Raw genomic sequence first — 14,542 nt, 5'->3', positions numbered from 1 at the left:
ACGTGTGCGGCGTGGCGGAGCGGTGCCGGCGGGCCCGCCGCGCGCAGGGCTGCGGCCGCGGCCTCCTGCGCGACCTGCTCAAGGCGCTGGAGGTGCTGGAGCTGCTCTGCGTCAACCTGCTGCTCTGCCCCTGGAGGAAGGAGATCCAGTCGCTGAAGGTAGGGGTGCCGCCAGGCCCGAGCGGCCGGGACGCGCAGGAGGAGGAGGAGGAGGAGGAAGAGCAGAGGTGCCTGGTGTTGAGCAAAGTCCCCCAGAACCCACAGGCAGGTCTGCTTCCCCTCCTACAGCAGCAGATGCCGCTCAGGGGAAGCGGTTTCTGTCCAGCTTCCTCTTTCAGGGAGCATAGTGGGCTTAAGGCAACTGCAGGTTTCTGTTTCCCACATCTAACTCCCACAGGGAATGGGTTCAACTTTCCAAGCAACCAGAAACCCAACTGTCATTAAAAACAACTTTTGAGAACATGACGGTTCTAGAGAAAATAAAAATCCAGGAAATGTATGTAAACCAGAGTGCAAGACACAGGGAACCTGCCAGAGCCGGCTGCAGTCCTGGAACGACTGCGCCCCGAATGGCACAAGTTGAAGAAGGAGCCGTGTCCGTGCCCCAGGCACGGAGCAGGCGCCCCCTCCATCCGCCTGCTTGCTGCCTCCTGGGCACCGCCGACAACAACACCCAGAGCGCCTGCGTCCCTGCTGGGGGCACCCGGGGCACGAAAGTCACTGACAGCTTCAGCTGAAAACAAACTGCCCTACCTTGCATTACAGCCTCTGCGTTAAAGCCTTCCTGCAGGGTCTGCTTTGTTCTGCTCCCAAATCTTGTATTTATGGGACCACTTTTATATCAGACTTTGTGTTATGAAGTACCTAAGTCTGTCTCAAGGTCAGCCTAAAAACATGGAACACAAGTTGTGAAATTGTTGACTTTGTGTTTCTCGCTCTATCCTGGCCTGACTTGCCAGGAGATGCTCTTCATGCTTTGGTCAACACCTCTCGTCACAGGGTTTTACACAAAACCCAAAACAATTTCATCTTAAAATCTAGACCTTCTGCCTTAGCTCCAAAATGGAGCAAAGCATTCAACAATTTCTTAGCTGTTCCACAGTAGCAACATTTATGCAAGTGAAATTCTGAAGAGTTTGTGCAAGGCATGCATTTTTTAGCTCCTCCTCTAGAACACTCCTTTGATGTAAAAGGTGTTTTCAAAGAAATGGCAACTTAATCCTGTAAGTTTAGTAAGGTTAAAGCAGAAGTCTAAGCCAAGGAGAAAATGATAGTGTCATCACAGATTAAATAACATGACTAGTAAGATGAGTGTATTGTGTTTTTTCCTTTAGGAAAAGGTTAGACCTCGGTGATTTATTTCATGAATTCATTTCTTGAGAAATCTTACATTTTTTAAAGGAACACAGTCTTTTTATTCTGAATTTTTCTAGTTGGACCACTATCTCTCTTCTTTTAAATACTGCAGCTATGGGCCTGTATGCCAGTTAGTTTAAAGTGGCATGACTCCCCAGAAATTACTATGTTGGCACTAAAGCTCTAACATTTGAAAGGGTGACAAGAATAACACTATTGGAAAAACTTCACTTAGTTCAAAACTCGGCAAGACTCTTAGGAAAATACTTTCTGAAAAACTTAATTGTAAAAGTTCGTTTTCTAAGAAGTCTCTTGCCCTTTATGGGTTTGTCAGTGTTCATCTGTTTCTCAATCTTCCATTCTGTTTCAGACGTTCACTGGTAATTTTGTCTACTATATTCAATCTGTGCTCCCAGATGACATACTAAAAACAGTACTGGAGAAAATAGGCTACGTTGCAACAACATCAACAGAGTTTTCACTTGTAAGAAAGAGAAACAATGAGGAAACAAAGCAGACTGCGTTTGAAATATTCCTGGCAAGAATCGAGTGTGAAATCATCCTTGAAATGACAAAGGACGAAGAACAAGGCAATTTGGAGAAGACCCTGCAGAAGGGAACACAGATGCTTTGGCATCAGGGAGATGGGGACAAAGAGGATCAGACACTCCCAAGAAAAGACTCTGAAAATCTGGAAAACAAAGAAAACAGCGAGACACCTTTGTGCTTTGCTACTCAGCCTAAGTCTTCAACTAACAGTGATAAATCCTTTGAAGACGCCAAGAACCTTAAGATCAAAGATGACAGATCTCACTTAGCAGCTACTCAATCCACTAACAGGCTTCAGGAACATCAAAGGCAAGTCACCAACACAACACCCTTTCCGGGCAAATGCTCAGACAGCGAGGACTTCTTGATCAAATATAGTGACATTGTCATAAGACAAACACCTATTTTCAGTGAGAATCTCTCTCAAAAAGCTTTTGAAAAAAAGCCAGGAGGCAGTTTAAGTGAAGAATGTGTTTTGGCAGTCACTGCACAGCCAACTGAAAATGAGATCCCATCTGTGCCACTCTTGCCAGGAGCAAGTGGTCTACCTGCCTTTGCAATATTTGCTGACAGCTCTTTTGACAATAAAAACAGTCTGGACTACAAAGCTCAAGTAGTCCCTGAAGAATCAATTGAGGCAAAAATTAGTGATGCTATAAACTGCGTAGACCCAGACCCTGTAGATGAACCCAGTGAGCTGAAATCTCTGCCATATGAAGATATTATATCTGTTCCAGACCAGACGGTCACAAAGGATAAGGAAATCTCTGAGCTGTCTTTAACCTTTACTAAAGTACAAATCAAGGAAGCTCAAGAAGAGCTGATGTATCCAGTAGAAGAAACTGGGCAACCTGAGTCAACAGCGTATGGAACTACAAGAGACAGGAGTGTAAGAGATTTTAATGATTCTAAAATAAAACGTGCACACCCAAGTAATGCTCAGATGCAGAGTAGTCCAGCTGCACATGTTGGACTATCTTCAAGACTATACTGTTCTGTTAGGAACAGGGAGGATCCCACCAATGGATCTGAGAATAAGAGACTATTAATGGATAGTCCTGCCACTCACACAGCTTGTGGACGCTTCAGACACATTAGAGAGCCACCCAATCCCACCTACATCCCACCACAAAGTATTCATGTCCAGTCTCCACACACCACTAGCCCTCATTCACATGGTAGAAGAAACTGGTTGCTGCAGCCTGAAGGAGACTGTGCTGTATCCACTGAAGTAAAGGGGGAGAGTCATTTAAAAATAAATGAAATCCAGGAGCCTTATGTCATTGTTGACAAAATTGATCAGGGAATGTCTTAATTCTACTGCTGCATTATTTGCCTTTTTCCTCCTCACTTGTGGCCTTACTCATCTTTTCAGCAAGATGATTAGCCCTACTCTTAGCATTGCAATGGGCAGAGGGAAGGTGGGGTGAGAATCAGAATGGCCTCGCTAAATACAGGGGCAGATGTGCTGTAGGTGTAAGTGGTATGTGAAGAGGGTTGAGCTGAGGAGAGGGAGGGAGCAAGATGGTCACTATCATCTCAACTATATGTGCAACTGCCATTGGAATCCTAACACTGAGAACCTCGGTCACCTCAACGCCTTGCTGGAAAAGTATTTAATATAACTTTTAAATACATTTTGCATTTAGATCAGGAAATGCAGCTGTATTTGCTTCAAAGCTCATTTTAAGCAACAAGTCTGCCTTCAGCTTTGAGTAGGAATTTAGGGCAAAGCAAATATATGCAAATATACATACATAAATCACTGTACCCTTGTTTTTCCTTTCTTTGGCATACCTACTTGTATTCTTGCTAATAATCTTCCCCTCTGTGGGGGGTTATTAAAATGTTGTATTTTAAATCATGTTTTGTTAATTGTTCCAGAACTCATTTAAGATTGCAAAACTTCTCATCACAAATGAAGATACTCTCTGAAGTACTTAGATAACTACCAACTCTACAGTATCCATATACCTGTCATCACATTATTTTTACTAAATTCCAATGAGGAAGAGTAATTAATAGCACTTGCATAAGAGCCAAAGTGCAAGGAAACTGAAGGCCATCACTTCACTCCATAACAATTTTATTTCTGGCCTTCATTAAAACCTTTGTTCAGTTAACATCTACTGTGTAAAGTGCTGGAAGTCTCAGAATACTAATTCCTCCTCATAAACCTCTCCCAAAATTGCCAGTCTTTAGGCAGGTACCTAGATCTTTCACATTGTCCTATTTTGAGCAGTTTTGGAGCTGGATCTCCTGTGCCCAAAAGTTTAGGAGTAACCTGGCAAGCATAAAACAAAAGACAGCTACAGAGGGTATTCCAGAAGAGCAAGCACAGCCCTAGCTCGCTTTATGTTGCGCCTCAACTCCACCAAATCACAGGAAAACAAGGAGATATTATGATTGAGGATATTAATATTTGTTTCTAAACAAAGCCCACTAAACAAGCAGTTGCCCAAAACCTGTATATGAAATGGAACATAAAATGGCCACATTCCAAGAATTCAGTATTTGATAATGTCTGTATACCTAGATCAAAAAAAGAAATTTCTTAACAGCAAACTCACCAGGACTATTAATTGTTCTCTCTCTGCCCATATGGAGGCCCTGTCCCCTCAAAATCTGTGTTATTTTCATCTGAATTCTCTATTCATGGGCACCTTTAAGTCTTCCTGTAAAATGGCAGTTTCTGAGGTCTCAAGTTAGAAATGGGATAGAATATACCAAGCAGCATGCTCGCAGTGAAATCCTTAACACTTCAATACTTACTGCAAAAAGGGAATAGTGGGGAAGGCAGTGGGGACATACATCAGTTACCAAAGCTTTAGGATGTAGGAAAGGATCCAACTCAGAAGCCCTTTGGCACAAAAACGCAAGTAGTACAGACAAGAGCTCCTCCCGTTTGTCACTCTCCCATTCGAGCTTCGTACATCTCCAGACAGAGATCACTTCCAGGTGTAAATATACACAGCACTTATTAAAATGGTGCTCAGATCCTTACAGAGCACAACTAAGTTAAAGTGTGCCAATCTCTCTTAAAGTATGGACAAAAAATATAAGTTGTGATTTGTTTATATGATCCATTCCATTGATTTTGAAGTTCAGTATGCGGAAATAAAGTGCCTACTGTTATTTTGTGCCTTGCAGAGAATCATTGTCAGAAAATAAAATACTTACCAGGCTAATGACAAATACCCTTTTTTTCTCCTCCAAGTGAGGAAATGAAAGGCTTAAAACACCTATTTGTGGTTGTTTAAATACTTTTAATCTCCACATACTTTATCTACACATCCATACAGACTGAAAAATACATTTAAAACACATAACCAAGCAACCTGTTTTTTGCTCCCCATTCTCATTAAATATCCCAAGATTCTTGTATGCAAATGTATACACAACAGAAACTAAAATCGTTATATTCTCTGTAGCCTTTACACTTGCAGATTTTAAGAATGTTATATAATTTATACTCCAAACTGTTATTCTCATATAATAAAGAAAAAAGGAAAATCAAAGAAATCTGATCAATAAGTAGCTTTTAAAAGCCAGAATAAGTTTATTTTTTTGTTAACAAACAAATAAAGTGCACTTTACTAAACTGTCATTACCCTGCAAATACATATCATTTACTTCTAAAATCCATAATCAAATTGGAGCTGGAAAGAAACTGCAGATGAAACTTACAAACTATTTCCTTGGAAATAATTCTTTAGGTCTCCTTCAGAAGAAAGAGAACTGGACACTTCAAGGAGAGCTCAAGAAAAACCACCATCCCACCACATAAGCTTCATTAACTGTAATTACTTAAAATGTTTATGCTAGAGTTCTATAGCTTTCCAATCCATGAACTTGAACACTATGCACACTCAAACAGGCAAAGCAGAAATCAAGAGCAATTCAGCAATTTCGCCAATATCATGACAAGAATAAAGTCTCCACTGCATTCTTCAGCTCTCTAGAAAACAGTTCTCCATGAAAACAAGTAATCTAAAAAGCCAAAATAGCTAGAAAATATAATATTTACATCACCATCTGAAAGGAAGAGATACCATTCTGTGCACCCTGTATTTTCACTAGTCCTCAATTTGGCCATGGTACTTTGATGAGAACTACTATGGAATAAGCTCTTCTAAAAAAATATCTATAAAAACTCCTTAGACCCATTCTGCAAACACCTCTTCATTTTACATTATTCTTTTAGTGCCACTGAATTCAGTGAGACTACCACCTCACAGGTATCTACAGGACTAAAATTTCATTCTGATTTTACGTAAATCAGAAGCAGCTTACTGAATTCAATAAGATTACACTAATATAAGCAGGATTAGAGTAAGATATATCATGAAATAACAAAGTTTACTTAATGTACTTCACTTGGTGCTTCTAATAGAAGACATCTCACCTCTCATATGTAACAGTTTCTTCCAGATTGCAAAAATAGGATTGTCATTAACAAAAGAAAACAGGTTACTTCTAGGAAGCATTTCAGCAGCAATGACAGAAAGCAAGACCCATAGAAGAGCCAGACAGAAGTGGTAAACTTAATTAGCTTATATTCTATTTATGAAATATTTGTAGACATTTCATAGCACAAGTCTACATCTTCCAAAGTGTAATTCTAAAGCAAAAAAACTGTTATGTTAGGAAGTACTGCAAACACTCACAGAAATTCCCCCAAAATCAGACTTCATAACCACAATTTTTAGAATACAGTAACAGACTTCTATAAACAGTGCTGCAAGTTATATGGATTTAGTATTTGGTCCCGATTTTCTTCATACTTTTGTATCATTTTCTGCATGTCATGGTCAGCTCCAATAACCTTGAAACCAAGAATGCAAGCATTAGAAATAAAGACCCTGTAAAACATGATTGATCTCAAGCAAAATAGAAGACTATGATTGAAACTAAACTGAAATTCTTCTAGAAATCCTTTTTCTCTTTTTTTTTTTTTTGGCGCTTTTCAATGACATTCACAGAAAAGCTACCGGTAAGATCCCACACACGTATACTCACAGTGAACAACCTGTCAATTTCACCTAGCAGAAAGACAGTACTTCAATGATATACAGTTCAGATATTGTAAACATGAAGATACTCCTCTTCAAAATATTACTATAAAAGCAGATTTACCACTACATAACACTTCTGATATTCTAAGAGTATAATCTTCATCCTTAAATGGTTATAACTAAAATTATACTCACAAGAACAGGACAAGAAACTTTAAAAAGTGTCCGTTTAATGAGCCATTCTTCATAGAGAAGATGAATAGCTTCTAAATATTCCTAGAAAACAAATATTCAAACAATATATACTTATAGGAACAAAACACATTGCAGTTCCAGTATATTAAGGAATACACATGAAAGACAGTGCTAGATATTTCTGTTGACAAATCTACAAAGAACCAGAAAGTTTCTGACAAAGTGAGTTCTACTCAAAGCAAAGTTGTACTCCATAAAAAAAAAAAATCAGCAGCTCTGAGCATGCTGTAAGATCAAAACCCATGCTTCCCTCCTAGAGATACCATCTGGTTTAAGATTTTACAAGACAGATATATATATTCATTATATTTTTAAGTTATGGTAATTCAAATTCATTGTAATCACAGTGTTGAAGGAACTTCTTACCAAAGGAATGATCTTTTCCTCTTCTCTGCATCTTCTCTTTAATCTCTCATAACAAACTTCAGGAGAAGTCTGCAGATAGACTGCCATAATAAAAAAAATACAGTATTTCTGTTTAAGGACCTGCTTTGAAAGCAAAGAAGAAACCTACTTCAAATATTAGAGATGGAAAAAATATAGACTTAGGTACCACCACTGAAGTCCACTTAGGCATCACTGCTAATAAGTTCATGAACCATCCATAAACTGATGTTTTCTGATGCTACACATCACGGGTATTATCACATTGCATAAACAATGACCCAAGAAACTCTCTTGCCTCCCAGTAAAACAAAGAACTTTGCCCAAGACTATCCCTCAATATCCCATCATAATTTTACCTATCAAATCAACCGACACATCCGTGTTGTTCTTGATCCAATCAAACCACTCAGTCAGGACAACATAATCCACTTCTGGCATTTTTCCGCTGAATAAACATAACAGAACTCATCAACAGAACTCATTGAACAATATGCAGAAATCAATACACACACAAGTTTTTTTCCATCTAACTAAAATTATTCCCAATATATTTCAGCATGCATAAAATAAGACTCAGGCCAATATTGCCACCCACATTAAAGATGTCATAAAGCGTTGTTCATACGATAAAAAAGTTTAAAATAATTTTTAAAATAAATTACTTACAAGTACAATGTCATTATCATGACATTATCATTGATATGATATCACAGTATCAATAACAGTTGCCATCATTAATGATCTTCGTACTACACTCAAGAAATAACTATTTGATGACTAAGAAAAAGATCATATTGACATTTATGCAGTAAAAACAAATTAGCATCAACGACATTTATTACTAATGTTCTTTACATCAGGAACACTGCAAATATCTGAACCACTCTGCTGCATACTACCAAAAAGACTTGATTTACTAAGTAGCACTGACAGGTCATTAGGGAAACCGAAACAGTGGAAAAAAATAATGACACAAGATAAATAATGTTTACTCTCACTGAAAGAAATATTGATGAGAAAAAAGTCCTGAAATATTGTTCCTGAAATAACCTGGGCCTGCTTGTTCTAGAACAGGCCCAACACGAGGCATGTGTAAGCTATGGTCAGGAGCACAAGATATGAAGAAAAAGGAAACAGGGCTAATACAGAAAATGACATTTACAGGAAAACAGTTCTTGCTTTTCCATTACTCACTAGCATAACAAGGGGTTCTTTTTTACCTAAATATGAGCAATAAGAGGATTTGAAGGTTTACTGCTTAGGTTCCTATTTACAAGTGATAGTGATCCTGGATGTGAAGCTGGGTAATCACTGCCTGCCTAGTTTCCCCCATGTTACTCACTCTGTCACCATGTCTTTGATGCAATCAGTATTTGCTTGCTTTGATTCAAGAAAGACCTCTGTATTCATCTGGAGAGCAGGTAACTTCCACGAATGGGGTTTTAAATACCATGTACCCCTAAAGAACACTTAAGTCTGGCCCACGTGCTGCTGTTCTTATTCTAGCAGGTTTCTTTTAGAGATAATGTCAACACTCCCTATGCACCATGCACTGCCACTTCACAATGGAACTGACAGGTTTCACAGGCTAAGAGGCTTAAAGGCTATTACAAAACAAGAGAACTCTAATTAAGCCAAGTAAAGCAGAAAGCCATGTAAATACCTTCGATACAAGTTTTCTACAAAAATGTATTTTGCACTGTGAATTGATCTCTCCATCATTCTTACAGAGGAAATCTACAAAATAAAATTATAGTTACTGACCAGTTTTAATTTCCCAGCACACTTGCTTTTCAAGCTTATAATGCACAGCATGTCTTTTCCATTATAGAACACATATACTTTCAATTCTTCCAGCTCTTGTGATTAAAAAAAAGATCACTTTGGGGGGAAAAAACATGAAAAATAAATTTTATTAATATCACTTATGGTCACTGCATTATCAAGTACCCACATAACTAAACTTATTCATAAGCAAGTTTCAAAAGAAGCATTCAATCCAGCAGGTGAAGATGTTAACTAGCAGAGAATAAAAGCTCAGCACAGGTATGAAGCAGATGACCCATGTCTCTCTGAGCATGTGTTGAGCATAACAACATTGTCTTTGGACTACACAAATTCATGCTCACCACAGAGGCAAAGAATTAAAGTAAACAGCATCTTGATTTTTGGATACAAGGTTAACGAAAATATTACCCACAGCTACACCTTACTATCTCGAGATATTTTAATTAAAAAATATAGTTAGTTACCATTGGTCTGGTATGCTGTTGCAACATGGTAAGCTGTATGTATGTCTGTAATGTTATCCCCCATCTTGATGCATCTTGGTACATTAAGCCCTGGGGTTAGGCATAGAACGCAAAGGCAGGCAATTTTTTCATTAGGTTGAACAGAGAAGAAAAAAGTTGTTTATTTCATAAACACTTGCACTACAACAGAATTGCCAGAAGTAACAGAATTACTAAAGCTGCTGATATCAGAATTGACAAGAATTAAATGAATAAATCATTTGCTCTCCTCAAAGCACAGTCCCAGTCTTCATCAACATAGGATGCTGGGGATGCTCACTATATGCAGTTCAGAATCACAGTTACTTTGTACCTGAGACAATCACACTAAAGTATAGTTTGAGACTGCTTAAAGACATGTAATAATTAAAAGAATCTATCTGCTATATATTTTTGTGCACTGATAGACTCTCAATACAATCAAGTGGCCTGTCTGAACTCCTCTCTACAGCCCCTTTCATGCAGCCAAACACCAGTGCCTTGATCAAGTTCCATAATTCTGCAGATAACTGTTGTGTGAGTGCACTGGCCATCAGCACTAAGCTACCCAAAGATCGAGACTTGCTGAAAACCACATTTTACATACAATGTGTGCCTAATGCATCTCCTAAACCTATAAGAAATTTTGCATCATGAGCTATATTTTTAGCTCTACCAGATTACCATGACCTGGACGAGGGCACGGAATGCACCCTGAGCAAGTTTGCGGATGACACCAAGCTGGGTGGAGTGGCCGACACTCCGGAGGGCTGTGCTGCCATCCAGAGGGACCTGGACAGGCTGGAGAGTTGGGCAGAGAGGAACCTCATGAGGTTCAACAAGGACAAGTGCAGGGTCCTGCACCTGGGGAGGAATAACCCCAGGCATCAGTACAGGTTAGGGCTTGACCTGCTGGAAAGCACCTCCACGGAGAGGGACCTGGGAGTCCTGGTTGACACTAAGTTAACCATGAGTGATCAGTGTGCCCTCGTGGCCAAGAAGGCCAATGGCATCCTGGCCTGCATCAGGAGGAGCGTTGCCAGCAGGTCAAGGGAGGTGATTCTGCCCCTCTCCTCAGCTCTGGTGAGGCCGCACCTGGAGTACTGTGTTCAGTTCTGGGCACCCCAGTACAGGAAGGACGTGGAGCTTCTGGAGAGGGTCCAGAGAAGGGCAACCAGGATGATTAAGGGAATGGAACATCTCTCGTATGAAGAGAGGCTGAGCGAGCTGGGCCTGTTTTCTCTGGAGAAGAGACGGCTCAGAGGGGATATGATTAATATGTATAAGTTCAGGAAGGGAGAATGCAGGGAGGAAGGGGACAGGCTGTTCTCACTGGTGGCCAGCGATAGGACGAGGGGTAATGGCCACAAACTGAAGCACAAGAAGTTCCGTCTCCAGGTGAGGAGCAACTTCTTTACTGTTAGGGTGACAGAGCAGTGGAACAGGCTGCCCAGGGAGGTTGTGGAGTCTCCTACTCTGGAGGTCTTCAAAACCCGCCTGGATGCCACCCTGTGCCACATGCTCTAGGTGTGCCTGCTTGAGCAGGAAGGTTGGACTAGATGATCTGTAGAGGTCCCTTCCAACCTGAAATATTCTGAAATATTCTGAAATATTCTGAAATATTCTGAAATATTCTGAAATATTCTGAAATATTCTGAAATATTCTGAAATTACAACCACACCCTTTCTATCAGTTTTACTCACTGGTCTGAGTTCATGCACGGCTTTTTCTAAGAGAATTCATTTCTGCCACGTACCAGAATATTATGACCACGAACATTTCTCCATTTAGCCACTGGTTCTGTCAAAACCTTTTACATATACAAAGGGAAAAAGAGACACACACATAAGTGAAAACGCATTCTGTGTTAAACATGCTTGAGATTTCAAATCCTCGACTATGTATGTCTAGGATTATTTTTAAATGAGCAAATAACTGAACAAATTATTCAAAACATGTTCTGGACACTTTATTCCTTTTCAAAAGGATGGCAATCCTAAAGTACAGAATGCAATAATTGATGCTGTTAAAAACTAAAGGAAAATTTCACAACAAACCCTATTTTTGTTTTTAAAACACCAAAAACAAAACATTGGCTTGTTTACACAACAGGTCTGGATATAATTCTCAAAGTCATTTAGAAGTAAGCTTCCATAGGGGAAAGGATGGCTAAGTACTGATTGCCTTTCTTTTGAACAACTTGCTCATTTCTTCACAAATTAATTTCCCAGAGAATAACACTGGTTAACTAAAAAACTGAAGGCAAGGATAAATATGACATTCTAAGTATTTCCACTTTGATTCTGTGATCTAAAAAACAAGACACATTTAAAATTCAATTAAAATTAATGAGAAAAAATTCTACCCAGAATAGGTAAAACCACATGAGACTTATCTGATTCCAGCAATATTGTGGGCCCAGGTATAGAAATATCTGGTAAGACGGAACTACCCAGAAGTTTAAAAAAAATGCACCACATGCAAAGTTTGGTATCTCTTGGCTTAAGAGTTATTTACTTTATAACCATCATCACTGCTAAGTTACCAAACAGCATTTTGAAACCCAGCACTTCTATGAGAAGTCCTAAGACTTAATCCAAAGTTCTCCCAGGTCTGCTGGAAAAAATATTAACATCCAAAATACATCAAGACTTTTGGACAGTGAAGTCTGATCTGAATATTTAAGAAACACTAAGTTTGCCTTCCCTCTAATCTTGTTCTGTCTAGAGAATATGAGATCTCCCAAGAACAATTATAAAAGTTTTATTCTTTTCTAAAGCTATCCATTTACCAGGCTGTGAGTTACATGACATCAATAGTCTTCATCATTATGACTTTGATTATTACAACATATATCTAGGATTATTTTTGTTACCTAAGAAAGCAAGCAAGTGTATTTTGGGTTGCTGCTAATCTACAGAAGAATAAACTCTAGCCTACAGATTAAATGACCTCTTAATGTAAATGAACATAAAACAAATAAAAATCAGTACCTCAATGCTGGTAGTTTGTGCAAAATAATCCAGGCATGTTGTTTTTCCACTCGCAATATTCCCCTCGATGCATATCTGATGAAAAACAATATCATATTTGAAAAGCAGATATGCTACTGCAAAGAAATGAATGCATATGCAAACACACCCTTTTTTCCATATTGTTCCTTTTCTCTGTAAAGTACCTAAATTCCCTATAGCTTCAGCGCAGTATTTTACAGGACGCCTCAGGGCAACAATCTGGATTCCGGGACTCCCCACAGGCACTTTTTTCTCTCCCTGTCACCGTGCCCCAGCTCCTTCCCAGGCAAGGGGCAGCCTCCCCTTGAGCTCCCCCCTGGAGATCCAGTTGCCCAAGGCCCCCCTCCCAACCGGGGGTCACCCGCTGCCACTGCCAGCCACGCTGCAGCCCAGCACACCCAGCTCTGGGTTGTACTAAGGGCCAGCAGCAGCAATCATTTCAACAGCCATTAAATACATTTCTTGAACAACAAGATTCATTAAACAGCTTGTTTTAACTGGACAGGTCTCTAAAATTAAGGATTTTTTTTAAACTGTCCTACAAATTGCAGCTTTAAACAATTAGATTCCAATTACAGCAATTTAGCTACTAAAATGTACAAAAACACGAGTTGTAAAGGAGAACTAATATTCTATACATATATGACACTTGATCTAGTACTGCAACTTTTCATTGCACAAGTCCCTCCTCATTGTACTGTAAGCTACCAAATTAGATCAGAGGTGTGCACTGAGTAAGACTCAGTAAGAGACCCACCACCCGGGCACCACTCAGTGCCAACAGCTGCAGACAGACTTTGACCATAAAAGAGACTGCACATTTTACACAGCTTTCCGAGCAAAAAGCAAATGCTAATTACCTTCTTTTTATCTTCACCTTTTATCAGCTGTTTATCTAGAATTAAAATACGTAAGATTATAACCAAAAACCAGATCTTCACAGCCCACAATCACACTATTCCTGCTCACTTCAGGGCTTTTCGGGTTCTCCGGGGTAATCTACCCAACACTGACGTTGGGCAGCCAAGCCCTGCGTGCCCCTCGGCACCGCGGGGCTGACGGGCGGTGCCGGGGCCAGGGCAGCGCTCGGCTGCACACTCCTCACGTCGCTCTCATTCCTGCAAAGCTGGGTTTGGTGCTCTGGTTTCTTAAGCCAGGCAGCCAGGCCCCCGCCCGCCACCCCGCGGCTTTAGCTATGAAGCCTCGAGAAAGGAGGACGTTTCAAGGCGCCACCAACACCAGCCATTCAGACGCTTGCCCCGCGGCTCGGTACTGCACGTGCAAAGGCTCTGTGCGCAAGGCCTTTGCACCACTCACTGTCTCCGAACAGGCCATTTGGGCTCTCCGGCTCCTGCCGTCATTAACCATTACCGGCGCGCGCCACCCCTCCCGCCCCGGCCCCGCTCCCGGCCGCCCCCGTTACACTGTCCGCTGCGGGCCGGGGCCGGGCGCGGCCGCTCCGCGCCCTCCGCAGACAGGTCCCAGGGGGCGGGCGGCGGCGGCGCGGCGGGTCCCGCGGCCCCGCGGCGGAGCCCGCGCCGCGCCCAGGCCGCGCCCAGCCGCCACATGGCCCATGGCCGCCGCGCGCAGGCACGAACGCAGCTCCACTTCCGGCCGCCCACTTCCGTCTTTTAAAGGCGTCGCCCCGCCCTGAGCCCCGCCCTGCGCCGCCGCCCCGCCCCGCCCGCCCGCCGCC

At 41.1% G+C, this 14,542-nt stretch overlaps 2 protein-coding genes across 2 annotated transcripts in view; one reads left to right on the top strand and one right to left on the bottom strand.

Moving 5' to 3' along the window:
• The window catches only part of LOC112944977, a 4,416-nt gene extending 269 nt beyond the window's left edge, over positions 1 to 4,147 (top strand). Inside the window, exons 2-3 of the mRNA XM_026036490.1 lie at positions 48 to 158; positions 1,726 to 4,147. Of these exons, the coding sequence (XP_025892275.1) occupies positions 48 to 158; positions 1,726 to 3,219 (1,605 nt within the window). The 3' untranslated portion in view covers positions 3,220 to 4,147. The remainder of the gene's footprint in view (positions 1 to 47; positions 159 to 1,725) is intronic.
• A 1,155-nt stretch (positions 4,148 to 5,302) lies between these two features.
• Positions 5,303 to 14,281, bottom strand: TK2 (thymidine kinase 2, mitochondrial). The gene is made up of 10 exons (XM_026036553.1): positions 14,270 to 14,281; positions 13,707 to 13,741; positions 12,826 to 12,900; positions 11,589 to 11,642; positions 9,814 to 9,903; positions 9,225 to 9,298; positions 7,918 to 8,006; positions 7,541 to 7,620; positions 7,115 to 7,195; positions 5,303 to 6,729 (listed from the first exon to the last, which is right to left on the bottom strand). Exons 5-10 carry the CDS (start codon positions 9,895 to 9,897, stop codon positions 6,631 to 6,633), a joined length of 507 nt encoding a protein of 168 aa, XP_025892338.1. The 5' UTR covers positions 9,898 to 9,903; positions 11,589 to 11,642; positions 12,826 to 12,900; positions 13,707 to 13,741; positions 14,270 to 14,281; the 3' UTR covers positions 5,303 to 6,630.
• Between the last annotated feature and the right edge of the window lie 261 nt (positions 14,282 to 14,542).

The sequence above is a fragment of the Nothoprocta perdicaria genome, unplaced genomic scaffold (assembly GCF_003342845.1).
Source record: "Nothoprocta perdicaria isolate Ctin4 unplaced genomic scaffold, notPer1 scaffold_18, whole genome shotgun sequence".
Taxonomy (NCBI): domain Eukaryota; kingdom Metazoa; phylum Chordata; class Aves; order Tinamiformes; family Tinamidae; genus Nothoprocta; species Nothoprocta perdicaria.
This window is presented reverse-complemented; position numbering and strand designations above follow the sequence as displayed.

Coding starts and splice junctions, on each gene's coding strand:
- TK2 (XM_026036553.1), bottom strand. CDS start 9,897: ATGTACCAAGATGCATCAAGATGGGGGATAACATTACAGACATACATA. Junction 7,196..7,540: donor AGGAAAAGATCATTCCTTTG/GTAAGAAGTTCC, acceptor TTTGTTTTCTAG/GAATATTTAGAAGCTATTCA. Junction 6,730..7,114: donor AAGTTTCTTGTCCTGTTCTT/GTGAGTATAATT, acceptor CTTGGTTTCAAG/GTTATTGGAGCTGACCATGA.